At 51.3% G+C, this 16963-nt stretch overlaps 7 protein-coding genes across 7 annotated transcripts; 4 read left to right on the forward strand and 3 right to left on the reverse strand.

Annotated features, from left to right (window-relative positions):
* Positions 1-2562: 2562 nt before the first annotated feature.
* EDD37DRAFT_654045 (glycosyl transferase family 90-domain-containing protein) lies at positions 2563-3884 on the forward strand (the record flags this gene model as incomplete). The annotated part of the gene is made up of 2 exons (XM_062818646.1): positions 2563-2943; positions 3003-3884. 2 exons carry the CDS (start codon positions 2563-2565, stop codon positions 3882-3884), a joined length of 1263 nt encoding a protein of 420 aa, XP_062665824.1.
* A 42-nt stretch (positions 3885-3926) lies between these two features.
* On the reverse strand, positions 3927-5515 carry EDD37DRAFT_180619 (aspergillopepsin I). Its single transcript, XM_062809957.1, has 2 exons — positions 4955-5515; positions 3927-4898 (listed from the first exon to the last, which is right to left on the reverse strand). Exons 1-2 carry the CDS (start codon positions 5323-5325, stop codon positions 4016-4018), a joined length of 1254 nt encoding a protein of 417 aa, XP_062665825.1. The 5' UTR covers positions 5326-5515; the 3' UTR covers positions 3927-4015.
* A 1113-nt stretch (positions 5516-6628) lies between these two features.
* EDD37DRAFT_180845 (cytosolic Fe-S cluster assembly factor nbp35) lies at positions 6629-8041 on the reverse strand. The gene is made up of 2 exons (XM_062809958.1): positions 7646-8041; positions 6629-7591 (listed from the first exon to the last, which is right to left on the reverse strand). The coding sequence occupies exons 1-2, from the start codon at positions 7728-7730 to the stop codon at positions 6648-6650; spliced, it is 1029 nt and encodes a 342-aa protein (XP_062665826.1). The 5' UTR covers positions 7731-8041; the 3' UTR covers positions 6629-6647.
* Positions 8042-8429: 388 nt separating this feature from the next.
* On the forward strand, positions 8430-11430 carry EDD37DRAFT_659833 (phosphatidylethanolamine N-methyltransferase; the record flags this gene model as incomplete). The annotated part of the gene is made up of 2 exons (XM_062819061.1): positions 8430-8622; positions 8678-11430. The coding sequence occupies 2 exons, from the start codon at positions 8430-8432 to the stop codon at positions 11428-11430; spliced, it is 2946 nt and encodes a 981-aa protein (XP_062665827.1).
* Positions 11431-11792: 362 nt separating this feature from the next.
* On the reverse strand, positions 11793-13033 carry EDD37DRAFT_654049 (uncharacterized protein; the record flags this gene model as incomplete). Its single annotated transcript, XM_062818647.1, has 2 exons — positions 11793-12487; positions 12619-13033. 2 exons carry the CDS (start codon positions 13031-13033, stop codon positions 11793-11795), a joined length of 1110 nt encoding a protein of 369 aa, XP_062665828.1.
* Positions 13034-13250: 217 nt separating this feature from the next.
* On the forward strand, positions 13251-16043 carry EDD37DRAFT_641477 (ubiquitin-like 1-activating enzyme E1 B). Its single transcript, XM_062817309.1, has 2 exons — positions 13251-13715; positions 13769-16043. Exons 1-2 carry the CDS (start codon positions 13656-13658, stop codon positions 15599-15601), a joined length of 1893 nt encoding a protein of 630 aa, XP_062665829.1. The 5' UTR covers positions 13251-13655; the 3' UTR covers positions 15602-16043.
* A 225-nt stretch (positions 16044-16268) lies between these two features.
* EDD37DRAFT_180931 (transcription elongation factor B, polypeptide 1) lies at positions 16269-16899 on the forward strand. Its single transcript, XM_062809960.1, has 2 exons — positions 16269-16499; positions 16556-16899. Exons 1-2 carry the CDS (start codon positions 16373-16375, stop codon positions 16741-16743), a joined length of 315 nt encoding a protein of 104 aa, XP_062665830.1. The 5' UTR covers positions 16269-16372; the 3' UTR covers positions 16744-16899.
* The last annotated feature ends 64 nt before the right edge of the window (positions 16900-16963 follow it).

Consider the following 16963-nt stretch of genomic DNA (forward strand, 5'->3'; position numbering starts at 1 on the left):
TTCGACCTTTACCGCTTTGTTTGGGAGTAGCTAGTTGATTGTCGCATAGAGTTTTAGGTACATAAGGACAAGGAAAACAAACAGCAAGATCGTAAGGAGGATAAGCCGAACCTACCTACGACGTCAAAAAGGTTCAAACTGACGCTGGTGAGCCGATCTGAGACTGGGAAGGTACATCCCAAGGAAGGAATGTGGTCATTTTTGTCCAAATTGTCATTCAGGCTGGAAGTGATCCCATGGCTTGGAAGGAGTGAATCTGGAAGTGAAATTCAGCAGTAAGCCCGATATAGCATCTGACCGGGATTGAATTTTGGTAAGCACCATCTAATGAGGTCTAGGTCATTGGGTCTCACGTCGTGGCGCAGGGCTTGGTAAGTCAGCCAACACCCAGCTGCTGATCTTCCTTCGAGGAACTGGTGCGGCGCACGATAGTGAAGCAAATACCGTATTCGCTTGATGGAGCTGAATCTAATCATCAGTCTGTCCCAGGGCTAACTCGGTGAGGCTGGCTCATTGATATGCGCTCCTGCTCCCTCCAGAAGGCCACGAAAATCCTGCATATTCCTTGCGCTCGTGTTCGACCAGCAAGGCGTTGGAAACCTTTGTCTTAGGCGGGCATCGACGTGGGGGCGTCCAGGCCACCAGCTGAAGCCAAGATGCCAATGGCGATCGGCATGGAAGACGCCACAAGTCCACGAGGTTGTTGCAATGGATTGAATATGAATGCAAGGCAATTTAGGTGTCGATCCTGCCGCAGACTTCATCAGTCAGGCAGGCTTTCTCGTCGGCCACATGCCTGATTTTAGAGTCCCAATTTCGTGCGTAAGGTCAGCAGCCATCAACAGCGGGGAAGTAACCATTATCAAGTAAACATCCCAAAGGGTACCATCCGAACGAAGTGGGGAAAACATGACACAAAGGGAAAAAGGGAGTGAGATCTCGCCCGAGGGTTTAGGGCAATTATAGGGGGGCAGCGCCTAGAGGATAACCAACGGTATCACGGCCTCGCGGGCTTTCAAATCTCAAATCCAGCCACCGCCTCTTGACTTGCAGGACTCTTCTCATAACCACACGACAGACACCAAAGGGCTTTCGTCTTTCCCCTCCATGATCAGCCACAGATTTGGCGTACCTGATCGGGCGCACAGATACAGTATCTAGCAGGGCTAGTACGCGTGATGAAGCTATCATTATCCGTGTTATCAACCCTACGTCCGAGTGGAAAACTTTCGAGAACAGACAGTTCACACAGCGTTGGATGACTGAGCCAGGCAACGACCCAGACCGTCCAAGAAGGTTTCACAAGCAGTCGCAAGACTTGCAACAAGGTTGAAAACAAGGTTGATGATCTGTCACAATCTCTCAGGTCTCCCGGCAATATTTCGCGCTATACATGAGCCGGCCCTTTTGAGCCGGCCCTTTTGAGCCGGCCCCCCTTCGTACGAACAGAGGTTCGGTCCTGACATTTTCTCTAAGTTAACACCTTGCTCGTCCTTTGCACGCCACCAAAAATGCACTCTTGCGCCTCCTTCTTCATCTCATTGCCGAGACGGTCTTATTCTGCGGCGCCAGATCCATGTTCTAGATATAACCAGTAAGTTCATGAAGTCACAAGTCCACGTAATGGGACAACAAGACGCCTGGATTTCCACGACGATTCTCAGACATCCGAAACTCAAGCCTAAGATCGCGGCTCTGGACAGTGCTCCTAATTCGACGGCAGTCTTCCTTTTGGCCTCGAGCCTTATCATTAAGTCAAGTGGCTGCTTCAAAGTTCAATCACGCAATTCTAGCCATCAAGCCCCCCTGAGCAGCTATCTTCAGGTCCTCGACCAGTCCCGGACAGCAGAAACCAATTCGTGGCTGTCTGAGACACTTTAGTGGCTGGCTCAAATACGAGATTCAGACCACCAAAATCGCCTGATCGGCCAGCTGCAACCAGTGGTGATCAACGGCTATTAAATCAGTGGCAGCTTGACGCACTTTGAGTCTTCTATGTCAGACTCGTGAAGCACATGCCACACCGCCTGCATGGCTACCTTCAATCAATCCTGATCAGCAGAAGTCAGTCAATAGCCTTTTGACACGCCGTGAATCTCTTCCAACAGACTCATGAAGCACAAGCCACGAGCTTCATTCGAGACTCTCAATGGCACCGGCCTCGTCTCCTATGTGTCATTGCTTTGCGAGGTATAGTCTTGTGTATATGCGAGATCTAGGCCGTGCCAGAGCTTCAACCCCAGCGCCATCTCAAGCTCTGATCAATCGACCTAGATAATGGTCAGAGGGCGGTGAGTTATCAAGAGCTGCCAGCTATTTTCCAATCTCCTACGACTGAAGCCAGTCCAATTGATACGGCGCTTTTGGACGGGATAGGTGAGCTTGACGTCCAAGGAGTCAAAGATGATGGGTTACAGCCGAGTTCTTTACGAGGCTGATCCCGTCGTGTCGCCTCTCCCTGACCCCTTAACTCCCATATTTCAACTTTTATACCGCCTCTTTCTAACTCTACATGTACCGGACTGAGACTCTACCACTCCACACCCAGCATTCGTGAGCAACATGGGTTTCCGCGAAGGTAATCTAGGGGCTCTCGGTCACGGGATCCGTCATCGCACGACTATTACTACTTGTTTGTTGATGGCAGTATTCTTTGTCTGCTACACAAATCGAGAGTTTCTCCGCTTTCCAGTTGAACATGAATTATCTACCGCTTTGGATGATCACCCGCCGAACACCCTGAAGCTTAGCGATGTTCAGGGGGTTTCTACCGTTTCGGGAGATCACCCTGCGAACAGCCTGACCCTCAGCGATGCCCAATGCACCGCACTGTTCCCTCACGCCTTCGACGAGATCGAACTTGCTCTATCACGGGGTCCAGTCAAGCGAAGCCTTGACAAGATTACAAACGGCCACGTCCGCGCCCGCATATACAACGGCGCCGTAGGACTTCCTATTGCAATCCATTGCTCAACCTGTGTGGATCAGCTGACAACTTCCAGTTATACCTGACCGACCGCGGCCTCGATGTATGGCACCGACAATCCGCTATATTGCATCAGATCCATCGTGCAATCGTCACCGCGCCGTCCCCTTCAGAACTTCCCAACATCAATTTCGAATTCTCAGTCAACGACCATCCCAGTGGTGATGTGTGGTCACTGGCGCGGTCTGACGCCGATAAACAAGTCCACAACACGTGGCTGATGCCCGACTTTGGCTTTTGGAGCTGGCCCGAACCGCACATTGGTTCGCTAGATGAAGTTCACGACCGCATCATCAAGACCGAGGGCAGCATGACCTGGGAGGAGAAGGAAAGCAAAGCTGTATGGAGAGGCACTGTCAAATGGAACAAGGGTCTACGTGGCAAACTGCTGGACGTTGCTTGGGACCGACCCTGGAGCGACGTGCAGCGCCTCAACTGGAGTAGCAATGCTCTGGCCATGGAGGACTTTTGCCGATACAAATACCTGATCTACACCGAGGGCGTCACGTACTCGGGACGGCTCCGGTACTTTCAGATGTGTCGCAGTATTATCATCACACCTGAGCTGAAGTGGCACCAGACCACCTCACCACTCATTCGGTCCGCCGGCCCAGACCAAAACATCGTCATTGTGAAGGATGACTGGTCCGATCTGGCCGAGACCATAGAGTATCTGGAGGCCAATCCCGAACATGCCGAACGTGTAGCGAACAATACCGTCCGGACGTTCAGAGACTGGTACCTGAGACCCGCCGTCGAGACATGTTACTGGAGGAAATTGTTCAGAGCCTGGGCGCATGTCACGCCGCCAGTCGGGCAATTATACCCTGAAGAACGAGGAACGAGGTGGGAGAGTTTCATTCTCATGCACAGGTTGCACTGGGGGAAGAATGCATGAGAGAGAGACCTGGTATGTCATCGGTATTATTGATGTACAATTTTATGGACCAAGGCAGACTCCATCGCTATGCACGTTTATTCGTTCTGACATGACTCTCCATCCTATGCTATGCTATATCTCGTTTCGTATCATGAATGTGGCGCAACACTGATTGAAGGTCCCGAGCCGTCAAAGACGACAAATTGTGATCGGAGGAACACATCGCCATAAATGGAGAACTCCAGACCCTGGTTGGATTGGAGGCCGCCAAAACAGAATTGTTGGCCAGTCTGCGAGTCTGAACCCACGCTGGCAAAATTCATGTTGGCACCACTGACTGTGGCGAGGTGGTCTCCAATCGCAACTTGAACGTCTGGCAAGTCGGCGTTGCAAGGAAAGATCACCCCTCCAGCTTCAGCATTCACCTGTGCACCTTGCACGGTGTCCCAATATGCCACCACCAACTCGTCCGACACTAGCATGAGAGACGTGCCAGTGTCAATGATAGCTGAACCACCGGCAAGATTGACGGTTTGGCCTGACACAACGGCCGAAGTTGAGTCGACTTGCCAAAAGCCATTGCTCGAGTCAACAGCCGCAGTCTGTAATGAGCCAGTGAACAGGCTGGTGTCCACCTGCCCAAACTCGTAGGAGCCAGCAGAGTCGGACTTGAGGTCTGCCGTGAACAATGGCTGCGTCAAGTCTGCCATGACGTTGTCAAAGAAGGTCTTTTGCGGAGTCGGCTTGATGGTATTGAGCTTGCTAAAGGCCAAGCCAACAAGACCGTTGGAAAAAGTATTGGTGACGAAGCTGCTGGAGACATCGGTAGGAAGACCAATAGCCTGAGCATCCACTGTTGCGCCTCCAATGTCGACCGTGTCAAGGCCGACCGGGCCTGAGGCAAATGAACCGTCACCGTAGCTGATGTTGAACGTGCTGCCAGTAAGTGCTGAGGAAGCGTTCGACTTGGTGGGGTCGTAGATGGTGTGCCCTTTCTGATCTGCTGCGGCGAGGTTGGTATTGAAGACCCACCTAGGCGAATTGTTAGCTTGATGCAGTGTAAGTGTCAAGAACGGGGTTCGTCCTACATGTCTGATGAACCTGTGTCGAAGTCCATGACCAGGGTCTGGCCGCCAACAGTCACGGGAGACAGAAACTCCGAGTCGCCTTGAGAAGGGTTTGCGACGGTCACGCCGTCCTCGTCGTCCCCGGTAGCAGCGATTGAAGTATTGGTTGAAGCTTGGAGTTTGGAAGCTACCGCAGTGTTGGGCTGGAATGTGATGTCGTCGAAGCCAAACTTGAACAAGGCTTTTCGGTAAGCGACTTTGCCATTGGGCACGTAGTTCGCCTGTCGTAATCTCGGGATCTTGAAGGAGCGTTTCTGCTTTTGCCTGATGGGTCCAGCCAAAGCTGTGGCGAGAAAAAGGACCGACAAGAACAATAACTGAAGACGGAGCATCTTGACTGTAAGGATCGGATGGTGGTGAGTGTGATAAGAGAGTGATTTATAAACCAAAGACTTCGCACTGCAAAGCTGACAGAGACGGAAAGACTGATAAAAGAAGGACCTGCCTCCGAAGTGCAAAGAAGAGATTGACTATGCAAAAAGAAAGAGAATACGGCTCGTAGGCCAACAAGGATACAAAAGGTGAAGAACAGGGCTGAAAAGCAAATATTATAACAAGAGCAGTATACACAGCAGCAAGGCAGGTTTTGTTGTAGAGGTGGCACCTGTACGGCCTTGTCTCGAAGTGTCAAGCGGGGCACAAGGCCACGCCAGCAGGAGGTGGTACCTCATCTGCACGTCTCAGGAACAAAAGCGAAAGCAGTCGACAAGTCATCAGTGGCGTTCGATCAAGGTCTGGAGGCGCGAAGATGGACCTTGGGTTTCGGAATGGGATCTCTCCACAACTCCCAAGGGGCGTGACATGTCGAGTATGAGGGAGCCAACCATGGCTCGAGAAGGATCAGCATGGACTGCATTTGTAACGACGAGGCTGTTCGGATGTGGAGGCTTTCCAAGGGTCTGGGCAAGAAGTGAAGGGCCATCATGCGGGAAGCCTACTATGTATTCATCTTTTCCTAATTGATTTGGTGAGGAGAGCGGAAAGAATGATGAAAAGGGGTGAAAGAAGGAAAAGTGAAACTCAGGAGATGGAAATACGGTGGTTTCAAGATGCAGGAGACGTCAAGCACGTTTCGCCCTTGTTCGCTCCACCTTCTATTCCATCCCCCGTGACCGAACTTTAGCCAAAACACCTAGACTACCAGGTATGTAGTACTTGTTAGATCGTCAGCAATATCACCTCAATTGGCTTTTCTCCTTTGACTACCAGTCCTAAAGCACCCTCAATGTTACCCATGGTATCCAACATTCATCTAGGCTGCCCGTAGGAACAATAACCTCAAGCCGGACCCATCGGCTATCACGGCACCGTCATCGTCAGTTCATACGATCTGCCATGCGGCTCCGTTGCGACCGTGCAAAGAACGTCCCAGCCTCGCATGTCATTCCGCGAGCCTTATCCTCAACTGGCTACTATGCAACGCGTCTCAATGCCTGGTGGAGGGCGGCCACCAGCTCGTCATACATGAGAGTAGGTTCTTTAGGCGGTCAAATGCAGGCGAAGCACGCACGCCGCGTAACCCTTTCTTCGTCTCGTTGGTGGATCCTGGGTTGGCAGATCTGTCACAGGTCGGGAGTGACCTTGAGCGCGTGCAACATGCCCCTCATCCGTAGATGATAGGTATGCAAGAAAGCAAAAGCATGTTCAAGCCTCATCATATCGGTCCATCGGGGAGTACTTCGTCAGGATCCTCTCCAATGAGCTTGCCCACCGACCGAACAACTTGTCGCAGTGCTTTGCAAGCTGGACTGTCGGGAAAACTGTCCATGAAGCTCTCTCCAAAATCACATGCCATGCCTATCCGAGGATCAAGAGGCACTGATCCAAGGAAGGGAATGCCCATATCCTGGCACAGCTTCTGTCCTCCACCCGTTGTTGCTCGGAATATCTGAGACTCGTGAGTGCACTTAGGGCAGACGAAGCCGGACATGTTCTCAACTAAGCCCAACACCCGGATGCCTGCCTTATGGCAAAAATCAATCTCTTTCCTCACGTCCAGCAGGGAAACTTCCTGTGGAGTGGTCACAACCACGGCCCCGTCAACACCAGACTCTTTCAAAAAGGAATTCACAGACAAGTGTTCATCAGACGTCCCAGGTGGTGTATCCACTATCAGGTAGTCCAATTCGCCCCATTCCACATCTTTTAAGAATTGTTTTATCAAACCGTTCTTCTTCGGGCCTCGCCAAATGACGGCATCGTCTCGGTTGGGTAGCATAAACTGAACACTCATGACGCCTAGATTGTCGGTCACCCAGACCGGACTCCAGCCTGCGTTACTGACGTGTATCGTTTCACTCTCGACGCCCATCATTTTCGGTATGGATGGTCCGCAGATGTCGGTGTCCATGATTCCCACTGTAGAGTCCGGGTTGGCTGCGAAGGCGTGCGATAGCAGGGAGGAGAAAGTTGATTTTCCCACTCCTCCTTTTCCCGACAGCACCAATATCTTGTGTCTTATGCCCGCCAGTCGTTCGGTTATGAGGGGGATATCTGGGTCGGGCCCTTTCGGCGCAGAGGCGCATATTGCTTGATTGGGGCAGCCATCACAGGCATCGCCTTTGCCCGCTTGTTCCGATTCGGGACCGGGACAGTGTTCTGTTGCAAAGAGTCAGCCACTGCAAGCGCAGCAAAGAGGGCATGACTACAAACCCGGTTCTGGCGCAACTAGATCTGGTTTTGATTTTAAAGGAGCCTCCAGAGCCTCACTCAGAGGCTCTTGAAAGGAGGGCGCCATTCGAGGTGTCCACGAAGATGGTATGTTCGTTCAAGGGTAGAAGATGTAGTTAGAATTGTAAGACATGGGCGTTCTGTGTAACTTGTCGGCTGGTTGCTTGGTTCTGGGAAGCGGCGGAAAACGGATTGGTAATGATGAAAAGAGGAAATGATTGGCTTGATCCGAGGACAATCATCAATCATGACCCTGCGAGGCTGCGCACATCAGTTCATGACATGTGTCGTTCAGCCTCGTCAACCCCTCGTTGTAGAAACAATACCATATCTCAATGTGGTATTCTTCCTGTCCTCTGAACAATACTTCTTCGTGCGTCCTTGTGTGAATACATTGTACTGGCTTGTCTTCACCAATATCCACGATCCCCGCTCACAACAGTGGCGTCATTCCTGCCGTGTTGCTCTTTTCCCTGCGCATCACGTGCCTTTTCATCCCACCAAAACAATACTCCATTCACAGCTCTTCTGTTGATTGACTGGCTCTTTTCATTTTTCCGGAGCTACCTCTTCTCTTCACTTCCTTCCCACTTACTGTCTTCCCGCGTCGTAGGAATCTTCTTCCAGAGTAAATATATTTATGTGACATGGAACAGATCCTGTCCCGGGAAGACTTGGTTTTGTTTTTTTCTCCAACCCCCTTGGCCAGGCGTTAGCAGAAACGTACACGTTCTCTTAGTTCACCTTTATTGCTCAACGAAATATAATGGCTGAAGTGACCGACAATGTCCCTGCTTCCCAGTCAGCAGCAGAGGGCCTCCGTCAACGAAATGCTCCCATACGCGCCACCACCTCGGAGGAGGCTAGACAGACTGTCCTAGACATGAACGCTGCCGAAGAGAATTCTGACAAACTGGAGAAGGACCGAAAGACGTTCGGCCGGACCCCAGATGGCACCGGCATGTCTACCTCCTGCCATTTCTCGTCGAGTGAAGCAGTACTAATATCTCGCAGTCTTCACTGTGCCATTTACACATGACATGGTCTCGCAATTGCTGTCGCCCTCGGAGCCTAAAAACTTCGGCGACATCCTAGTCTTGCTCATTCTCGCACTACATATTCTGCTAGCGTGGGCCTTGCCTTCAGGCTACCGAGAACCAACAATTGCAGCCATCTTCCTTATATGGAGGGCAGGTTACAACATTGGCATTGGCTACCTTCTGCACATGCAATCTCATCATAAGATGCTTGTGAGGTGGGCACGCAGGCTCAAGCTGTTTCCCAGTGCTTCCGGTGGCCAGAATCCGCATCCCAGAGTGCGTGCATTTGTCAAGCGCGAGCTCGAGACCAAAATCCCCAAGGATTACGACTTCGATACCGCACCCATTGAGTACAATACTTGGCTAGTATTCCGACGTATAGTCGACCTCATTTTGATGTGTGACTTTACCTCCTACATGCTCTTTGCCATATCATGTGGCCACCGACCCGTTGGGGAATCCATATTCATGACCGCTTTCCGCTGGATCGTTGGCATTTCTCTCTTTGCCTTCAACCTCTGGGTCAAGCTGGACGCACATCGAGTTGTCAAAGACTTTGCCTGGTATTGGGGCGACTTCTTCTACCTCATCGACCAAGAGTTGACCTTTGATGGAGTTTTCGAGATGGCACCCCATCCTATGTATTCGATAGGTTATGTCGGCTATTATGGCATCTCCCTGATGGCCGCCAGTTACCAAGTACTCTTCATCTCAATCATCGCCCATGCTGCTCAGTTCGCATTTTTGGTGCTGGTCGAAAGTCCGCATATCGAACGTACCTACAGCTCTCCGCCCCCACGAAGATCAATCAACGAACTGCCGCTCGCAGCACATGCCGAAAAGGCCCTGTCTGAGCCAACAACTACCACTGATATTTGGCCGCACCCTGCCCACGCGCAACCTTCCCAAACGCACAATCTTCTGGGCCTCAATAACATCGACTTTTATCGAACGACCGACTGGGCTGTTTTCGTCTTACAGATCTACATATTTGCGTTGACCGTACTGACGCCGAACACAAGCTTCTATCAAGCGTTTTTCGTGATCAACGCCCTCTTTTGGCGACTCTGGTTTTCGGCTGGTATCGGCTACATGCTTAATCGGCAATCGGCCAAGAAGAAGTGGACCAGACATTTCTTGAAGTATGGCGAGAGCATTGGAGAAGCTTGGAGGCAATGGAAAGGCGTATATCATATCAGCATGATCCTCTGCTATGCTTGGTTTGCAGCCGCAGCCTGGAAAATGTACACCCTGCCGGCCGACTGGAACTACGGCCTTGCTCTTCTGAGGCACGTCCTAGGGTTCGGACTCATTGCTCTTCAAGTATGGGTTTCCTTCAGCATCTATGACCAGCTAGGCGAATTCGGGTGGTTCTTTGGAGACTTCTTCTTCGACCATTCTCCAAAGCTGACATATGGTGGGATCTACCGTTTCCTGAACAATCCGGAGCGTGTTCTTGGGTTGGCCGGGGTCTGGGGCGTGGCACTGATCACCAGCAGCAGAGCAATGTTTTGCCTTGCACTACTGAGCCATACCTTGAGTCTAGCGTTTATTCAGCTTGTCGAGCGCCCACATATGCAGAAGCTCTATGGCCGAAGTCTAAGACAAGATGCCGGCTTGGTGCGAAGCTTACGCCGATCACTCCCACCCCCACTACGACAATGGCAAGATGAGATGGACAAGATATTGAGCGATTCATTCGACTATCTCGAAGATTTCTTCGATGCCGTGAGTCCGAAATTGGCGGCTAGCGTGAACAGCATCGTTAAGGACACCAAGAACCTCATTCCAAAAACCCCGGCTCGCATGTCATTTTCCACATCTGAACCTGAGCTGGCTCGCCTGAACCCGAAGGATTACCGACTTGAAATTGAAGGGACGCGGGCAGCTGATTCGCAACGCTCAAAGGAGAGAGAATCTGATGCAGGAAGGAAACCAGCTGAAGGGACGACTGATCACAAAGCTCTTATATTTGAGTATGGTGCTCCAATCAAAGTCAAGTGGACTGCGCCTGTCAATCACGGAAAGCAAGACTGGGTTGGTCTATACATGGTAACCGATAATGCGCATCGCGATGTGACCAAGCTGTCATCAGCAGGACGCTGGATTGCCACCAACCCGGGTGAGTTCAATCTCCTGGGTTCTGAAGTTGGCCTCATCTCGAGCGATGTGAAGACGACTACCAAGGATGAGAATGGCGATGAGAAAGAATGCGTGACTGGCGAGATGGTCTTCTCTGGCGACAAACTGTTCTGGACGCAAGGCACCTTCGAATTCAGGTACCATCATAACGGCAAACACAACGTGATGGCTATATCCCTGCCCTTCGAGATCCGCATTCCGCGTTTCAGTGAGGACGAGCTAGAGGGTCCTGAGGGCGACATTGTGGGTACCGCATCGGCACAGAACGACACGATGATCCGCCACTCGATCGAAAAAACACTGCTACCTGTCGTGCAAAATTGTTTCGACCGTGATCCAGAAATTGCACCAAGCACACCTTCAGAGGCGTTCGGAAGTCTGGTCGAACGGGATGGAAAATATGCTAAGCGCGTTGTGTATGCCATCCATCAAATGTTTGGAATCGAGTTTGCGCCGCAGGTGGTCAAGGCAGATGGCAAAGTTGAGAACCTGGCATGGCGGATATTGGAAGCGAAGAAAGTACTGGCTCCGTTTAGTATGTCGAGGTCAAGAGGAACGAGCACGCCGGTCGAGGAGAACACATAGTGCTCGGGAGAGGAGAAAGTATGGGCCTATGATGGACACAAAAGCATTTATACGAGCACAAAGAGCATTGACGGCGCAATGATGAACGGCGCAATGATGAACGGCGCAATGATGAACGGCGTCCAAGCGACCAAAAAGCTTTAATGATATAGGAGCGAAAGGGGTAAAACGCACATATATTAACCCCCAAGTAAAATTGTCGTTGAGGCTAGCAAACTTCGGAGCTCTATAGTACCAACAAGCAGACACGAGCCTCCCTTGTTGTTTAGCAGTGTCTAATCTAAAAAACATGATTTCAGACAGCCTGACCCGGAAACCCCTTTTTATGTCTTGAGCAACAATAAACACCCGTTTTTGTGTCTTCAATAAAAGATGGATCTCGTTCTATGATGAGGCAGCATGTCGTCCATTTCGCCACGCGCCTCGAGGTCCTTACAAGTATCGTACAGGAAAAAGTCTATAAGCACGGCATTGAGTTTTGCTTTGGCCTCGGGGTGTTGACGGATGATTTCGCGACGGATCAACTCGACGCACCAGATACTGCAGCCGCGGATCTCGATTTCCATGGCCTCACCGGGTTGTAGCGTTTGGAGCCGAGCGATCCGCGTTTCTAGTCTGGGTGAGTACCACAGACAGTGCAGCCCTTGAAGCATTTGCGGGATGCGGTAGTCGGCGAACATTGTCAAACTGCCAATGTCGGTGAAGGTGCCGTAGCTGGTCCCGTTGAAGCAGGCCCATAGGTCGGCCACGAGGATTTGAGCGCGTTTGTACAGGTTTACTTCTCGGCCATGGAATGTCGCGGTGTCGCGGAAGTTGGGGAAGTATTCGACTAGGATGTTGACTAGGGTTGCGGCGGAGTGGTTTGCGCGAGTGATGATGTTGACGGGGCGGTTGGAGAAATGCTGGTGCAGAACTTTGGCGGCTTCGCGGAGGATGGAGTTGCGGTCTGTAAGTAAGGGGATGGATTCGGCTGTGGCGGAGCGGAAGATGTGGGAGAGCAGGTCGTCTGGGCAGACGGAGGAGTCGAGCCAGAAGGATGGTGTTGTTATGGGGTGGCCTAGCCTGGAGGTGTGAGTATACTGGTCTCACAACGTGATTTTCAATGTCAAGGCCAAACTCAGCCTTGCGAGAAAGGGAAAGAAGAGATGTCGAGCGAGGCATGCGACCACAGGTTGATGAATTGCTTACCTTCGTCCAGAGCTCGCTGCAAGGCTGCGACCAGCGACCAGTAGCCCGTCCAGGTCTTGCCACGATAGTCGACGGCGAAGCGCTCCTGAGGCGACAGTTCCGACCAGAAGGAGAAATTGAGCAGGTTCATGGTGAAGATGAAGTTGACGGTGGCTTCGTCTTTGGATTTCGGATGTAGTTCATGTGTCGACCACGTCTCGGTTGAGTATTGCTTTTTCTGCATGAGTTGCCATATCGTCTCTGCAGCAGTTTTGGTGCCAGAGTGAGATATCGAGACGTCGATTGCATTGTCGCATATGTATTCTGCTGATTTCAGGACGCCCGTGCCTGGAGCGGCAGTCGACGAACTGCCTGCCAGACCCAGGGATTGACGGAGCAATGCCACGAGGTCCGGGTCGGCTTCATCGTCGGACATGCCTCTGCAGGCCTTTCTCTGGCCAGGGTAATGGACGTGTCGTTGATGAATATGAGCTCCGCAAGTGAGTCTTGAGATATTGATATTTTTATCTCGCGGGAAAAACATCCCCCCGGCCCTGTTTGCGGAGATCATGTGATGTGGGCTTATGCAAGGCACCGTGGGCGCCCTCTTAGGTCAGTGTGTCGTTCCCCTGCCCTGGTTCAATTTGCCCACAAGCCGCATCGCCGCCCATAATGTCGCTTCTTGGGGGCGTTTGCCGGGAAAGTCACGTAGGACTTACTTGCGGTAAGGTTGGTGAATTGTCCTGCAGGGTCTTCCTAGCGCAGTGCCCATCGCTAAGCACCTCAGCCGGATAAACTGGTGATAGTCTGATCGTAAAGTCAAACCACCGTTGATCTCTACTTTTACATTACTCTCACCTGCCGACGATCCCAAGCCTCACCACCCTCAGGGTGCGCTTTCTTCTTTCTGCTTTCTTCACTTTCGCCTCTTCCCTCCGTGTCTTTCCCGGAGCAAACCTTTTTCCACACCTCTGGTTCCGGGTCGATGATGTCTTCCGCCTGTCCACACTGAATCCCATCAACTCTACCTCATCAATTAATACAGCCAACGAAGCACGATGGCGCGCGACAAGTTTGCAAGACAGTCCTTGGGAGCGGCGCAACGTTTGGTCAAGGAGGTGAGAGTCTTGCGAGGTTGTTGTTGGATCATTGACTAAGTATCCTGCTGTAGTCCCGGGTTCTTCTCGTCGGCGCAGGCGGCATTGGGTGCGAGCTCCTGAAGAATCTCGTCCTTACAGGCTTCGGCGAAATCCACATCATAGATCTCGATACCATCGATCTAAGCAACCTGAATCGACAGTTCCTTTTCAGACATGAACACATCAAGAAACCGAAATCCCTGGTCGCAAAAGAGGTGGCTCAAAAGTTCAATCCTAATGTCAAATTGGTCGCATATCACGCAAATATCAAGGACAAGCAGTTCAACCTAGAATGGTTCTCGAACTTCAACCTCGTATTCAATGCGCTGGACAATATGGAGGCGAGACGCCATGTCAACAAGATGTGTTTGGCTGTCGATATCCCGCTTATCGAGTCCGGCACCACAGGCTTCAAAGGCCAAGTGCAGGTGATCAAAAAAGGGAAGACCGCGTGCTACGACTGCACGCCAAAGACTACGCCGATCTCATATCCTGTCTGTACGATCCGCAGCACTCCCAGCCAACCCATCCATTGCATTGTTTGGGCGAAGAGCTATCTCCTTCCAGAACTCTTTGGCGTGAGCGAGGACGAAACGGCGGATGTGGACCAGAGCGAAGATTCGGAAAACGCTGCAGAAATTGAGAAACTAAAGCAGGAGGCGCAAGCATTGAAGAAAATCAGAGACTCAATGGGATCGGACGACTTTGCGAAACTGGTGTTTGACAAGGTCTTCAAAGAGGATATCGAAAGACTGGCGAACATGGAGGATATGTGGAAAGACAAGAAAGCGCCGGAACCTCTATCTTATGAAACCCTGGAACAGGAAGCCTCAGCCTTGGACAAGTCGGTTCTCTTAGCTGGTCAGCGTGTATGGTCAACCCCAGAAAACTTCTTCGTGTTCAAGGACAGTCTGGCTCGGTTAGCCAAGAGACTGGCAGAAGAACAAGCAGCAGCTATGAAATCGGGTCAATCAGCACCTACGATATCATTCGACAAAGACGACGACGATACGATGGACTTGGTTGCTGCAGCAGGTAATCTGCGCTCCATAATCTTTGGCATCGAGCCCAAGTCAAAATTTGACATCAAGCAGATGGCAGGCAATATCATTCCCGCAATTGCAACGACCAATGCCATGGTCGCAGGATTGTGCGTCATGCAATCGTTCAAAGTGTTGAAGAGCGAATATGCTCGAACAAAATGGCTGTGGCTGTGGAATGGAGCTCTGAGTACTGATCGGTTAGAAGCTCCAAACCCGGAATGTGCTGTCTGCAGTGTAGCCATGGCTAGAGTGCACGTCGACATTGAGAAAGCTACCTTGAATGACCTGGTTCACGACATACTCCGGACAAAGCTGGGGTATGGAGAGGAAATAACAGTCTTGAGTGAGGCTGGTTTGATCTATGATCCTGACCTGGAAGACAACCTAGAACAAAAGTTGACAGACCTGGGTATTGGGGATGCAAGCTTCCTTTTGGTCAAAGACGAAGAAGATGAGAAACCCAGGATCGATCTGCAATTGGCAATTGAGGCAATGAAGCCAACAGATAAGACCAAAAGTGTTGAGCTCATCGAGAGGGAAGGCGAGGCATTCGACGTACCGCGGAGGCCGAAGAAAGAAGCTGCTGCGAACGGAATCGATGGTGATGACGACGACGATGTTGAGGTTACGAATGGCGTCTCCGTTCCTGCACAGTCAACTGGCAAGCGGAAACGAGCACTTGATGACGAAGACGCAACAATTGATGCTCCAGCAAAGAAATTACAAGGACCCATGGCGGCTGAAGTTGCCAAGAACTCAGAAATACATGCTATTGTGATTGATGAGGATGATGGGACGCTTCTGATCGCGGACGACGATTAGCAGGTTGGCAAACTCGGCCGGAATCATCGTTCTGGCAAATAATCATGAAACAAAGCTGCTGCTTGGGATGTCACATGAGCTTGGAACCAAGCTTCGAGTAGAGATGTCCACCACAACACCTACTTCTCCATCCCGTCAATGAAGCGGGCTTCTGGGAATGTCAGGAGCTCAGGGGCCCAGGCACCAGTCTTGTGCAGAAGATGAGCAGCTACGCGGTGCGGAATGAGCTGAGATTCAAGAGCAGGCCACCAAGAAGGTGGTAGTGGGCATGTAGGACTACGAGATCAGAGCTGAAGATCACGCGAGATGAAGCCGACGAGTTAGGCGGAAGTAGGCATGATTTCTGCCACCTGAGAGAAGGGAAGGATGCCTTGCTTTGAGATACCACGCAACGTAACAGACGCATACAGCTGAATTTGAAGCGATAGAGCCAGCGCCCACATCTCAGAACGTTCCTTGCGTAGCTTGTCTGTCGAGCAATAAGTGACATACAGCCTGAATATCTGGGTCGAACAGTGACGGGCGTGACTGTCCATCGTTGATCACGTCGCTGCTATCTTTGCAGTTAGAAGGGGGCACGAAGGGGAGCACCGCCCGCTGCTTTAATTTAACGCGACCAAAACGCGTTCTGCCGCTTTGCCCCGATTTTCTCCATCTACATTTAATTCTTTCCTCGCCGCAGCATTATTTCTCTGCTTGTGTGCGAAGGCCGTCAGTCAACCCAGAGTTCTGATAGGAATCTACCATCTTCCTTGATCCGTCTGCAGCACCATGGCGGCAGTCAATGGAACTCCGTCCCCTTTCGTGACATTGGTGTCTTCCGATGGCTTCGAATTCCATGTGCGGCGTTCAGCAGCTTGCGTATCTGCCACCATACGCCGCATGCTGGACATGCAGAGTAGGCTCAGCTCTGTCATCGTCGGCCAATTGACACGACTAACACACGGGTCACAGACAACTTCAGCGAAGCCCAGACCGGCATTTGTCACCTCGAAAACATCAACGGTATCGTCCTAGAAAAGGTGGTTGAATATTTCTACTACAACGAGAAACACCGAAACAGCGAAGGCGTGCCTGATATGGACATTCCGTCTGAGCTTTGCCTGGAACTGCTCATGGCGGCTGATTACTTGATTACCTGAGCTGCTATGACACGTCAAGAAAGATTGAATTTCAAGATCGGGCTCAGTGTCAGTGAGCTCGTATAGTCGGGAGAAGAGTTTTTTCAACCCCGGGACAAGGTCGACCAAAGCTCCGAGAAAGGTCGAGCACACTCAAACCATCACATGCTTCGGACACTGGCGGTCCACATTTATCGCCAGAGCTGATTGCTCTCTCTGATGTAAGGCGGTTCCTGCCGCT

The sequence above is a fragment of the Exophiala viscosa genome (assembly GCF_022695815.1).
Source record: "Exophiala viscosa unplaced genomic scaffold EDD37scaffold_14, whole genome shotgun sequence".
In the NCBI taxonomy this organism is placed as follows: domain Eukaryota; kingdom Fungi; phylum Ascomycota; class Eurotiomycetes; order Chaetothyriales; family Herpotrichiellaceae; genus Exophiala; species Exophiala viscosa.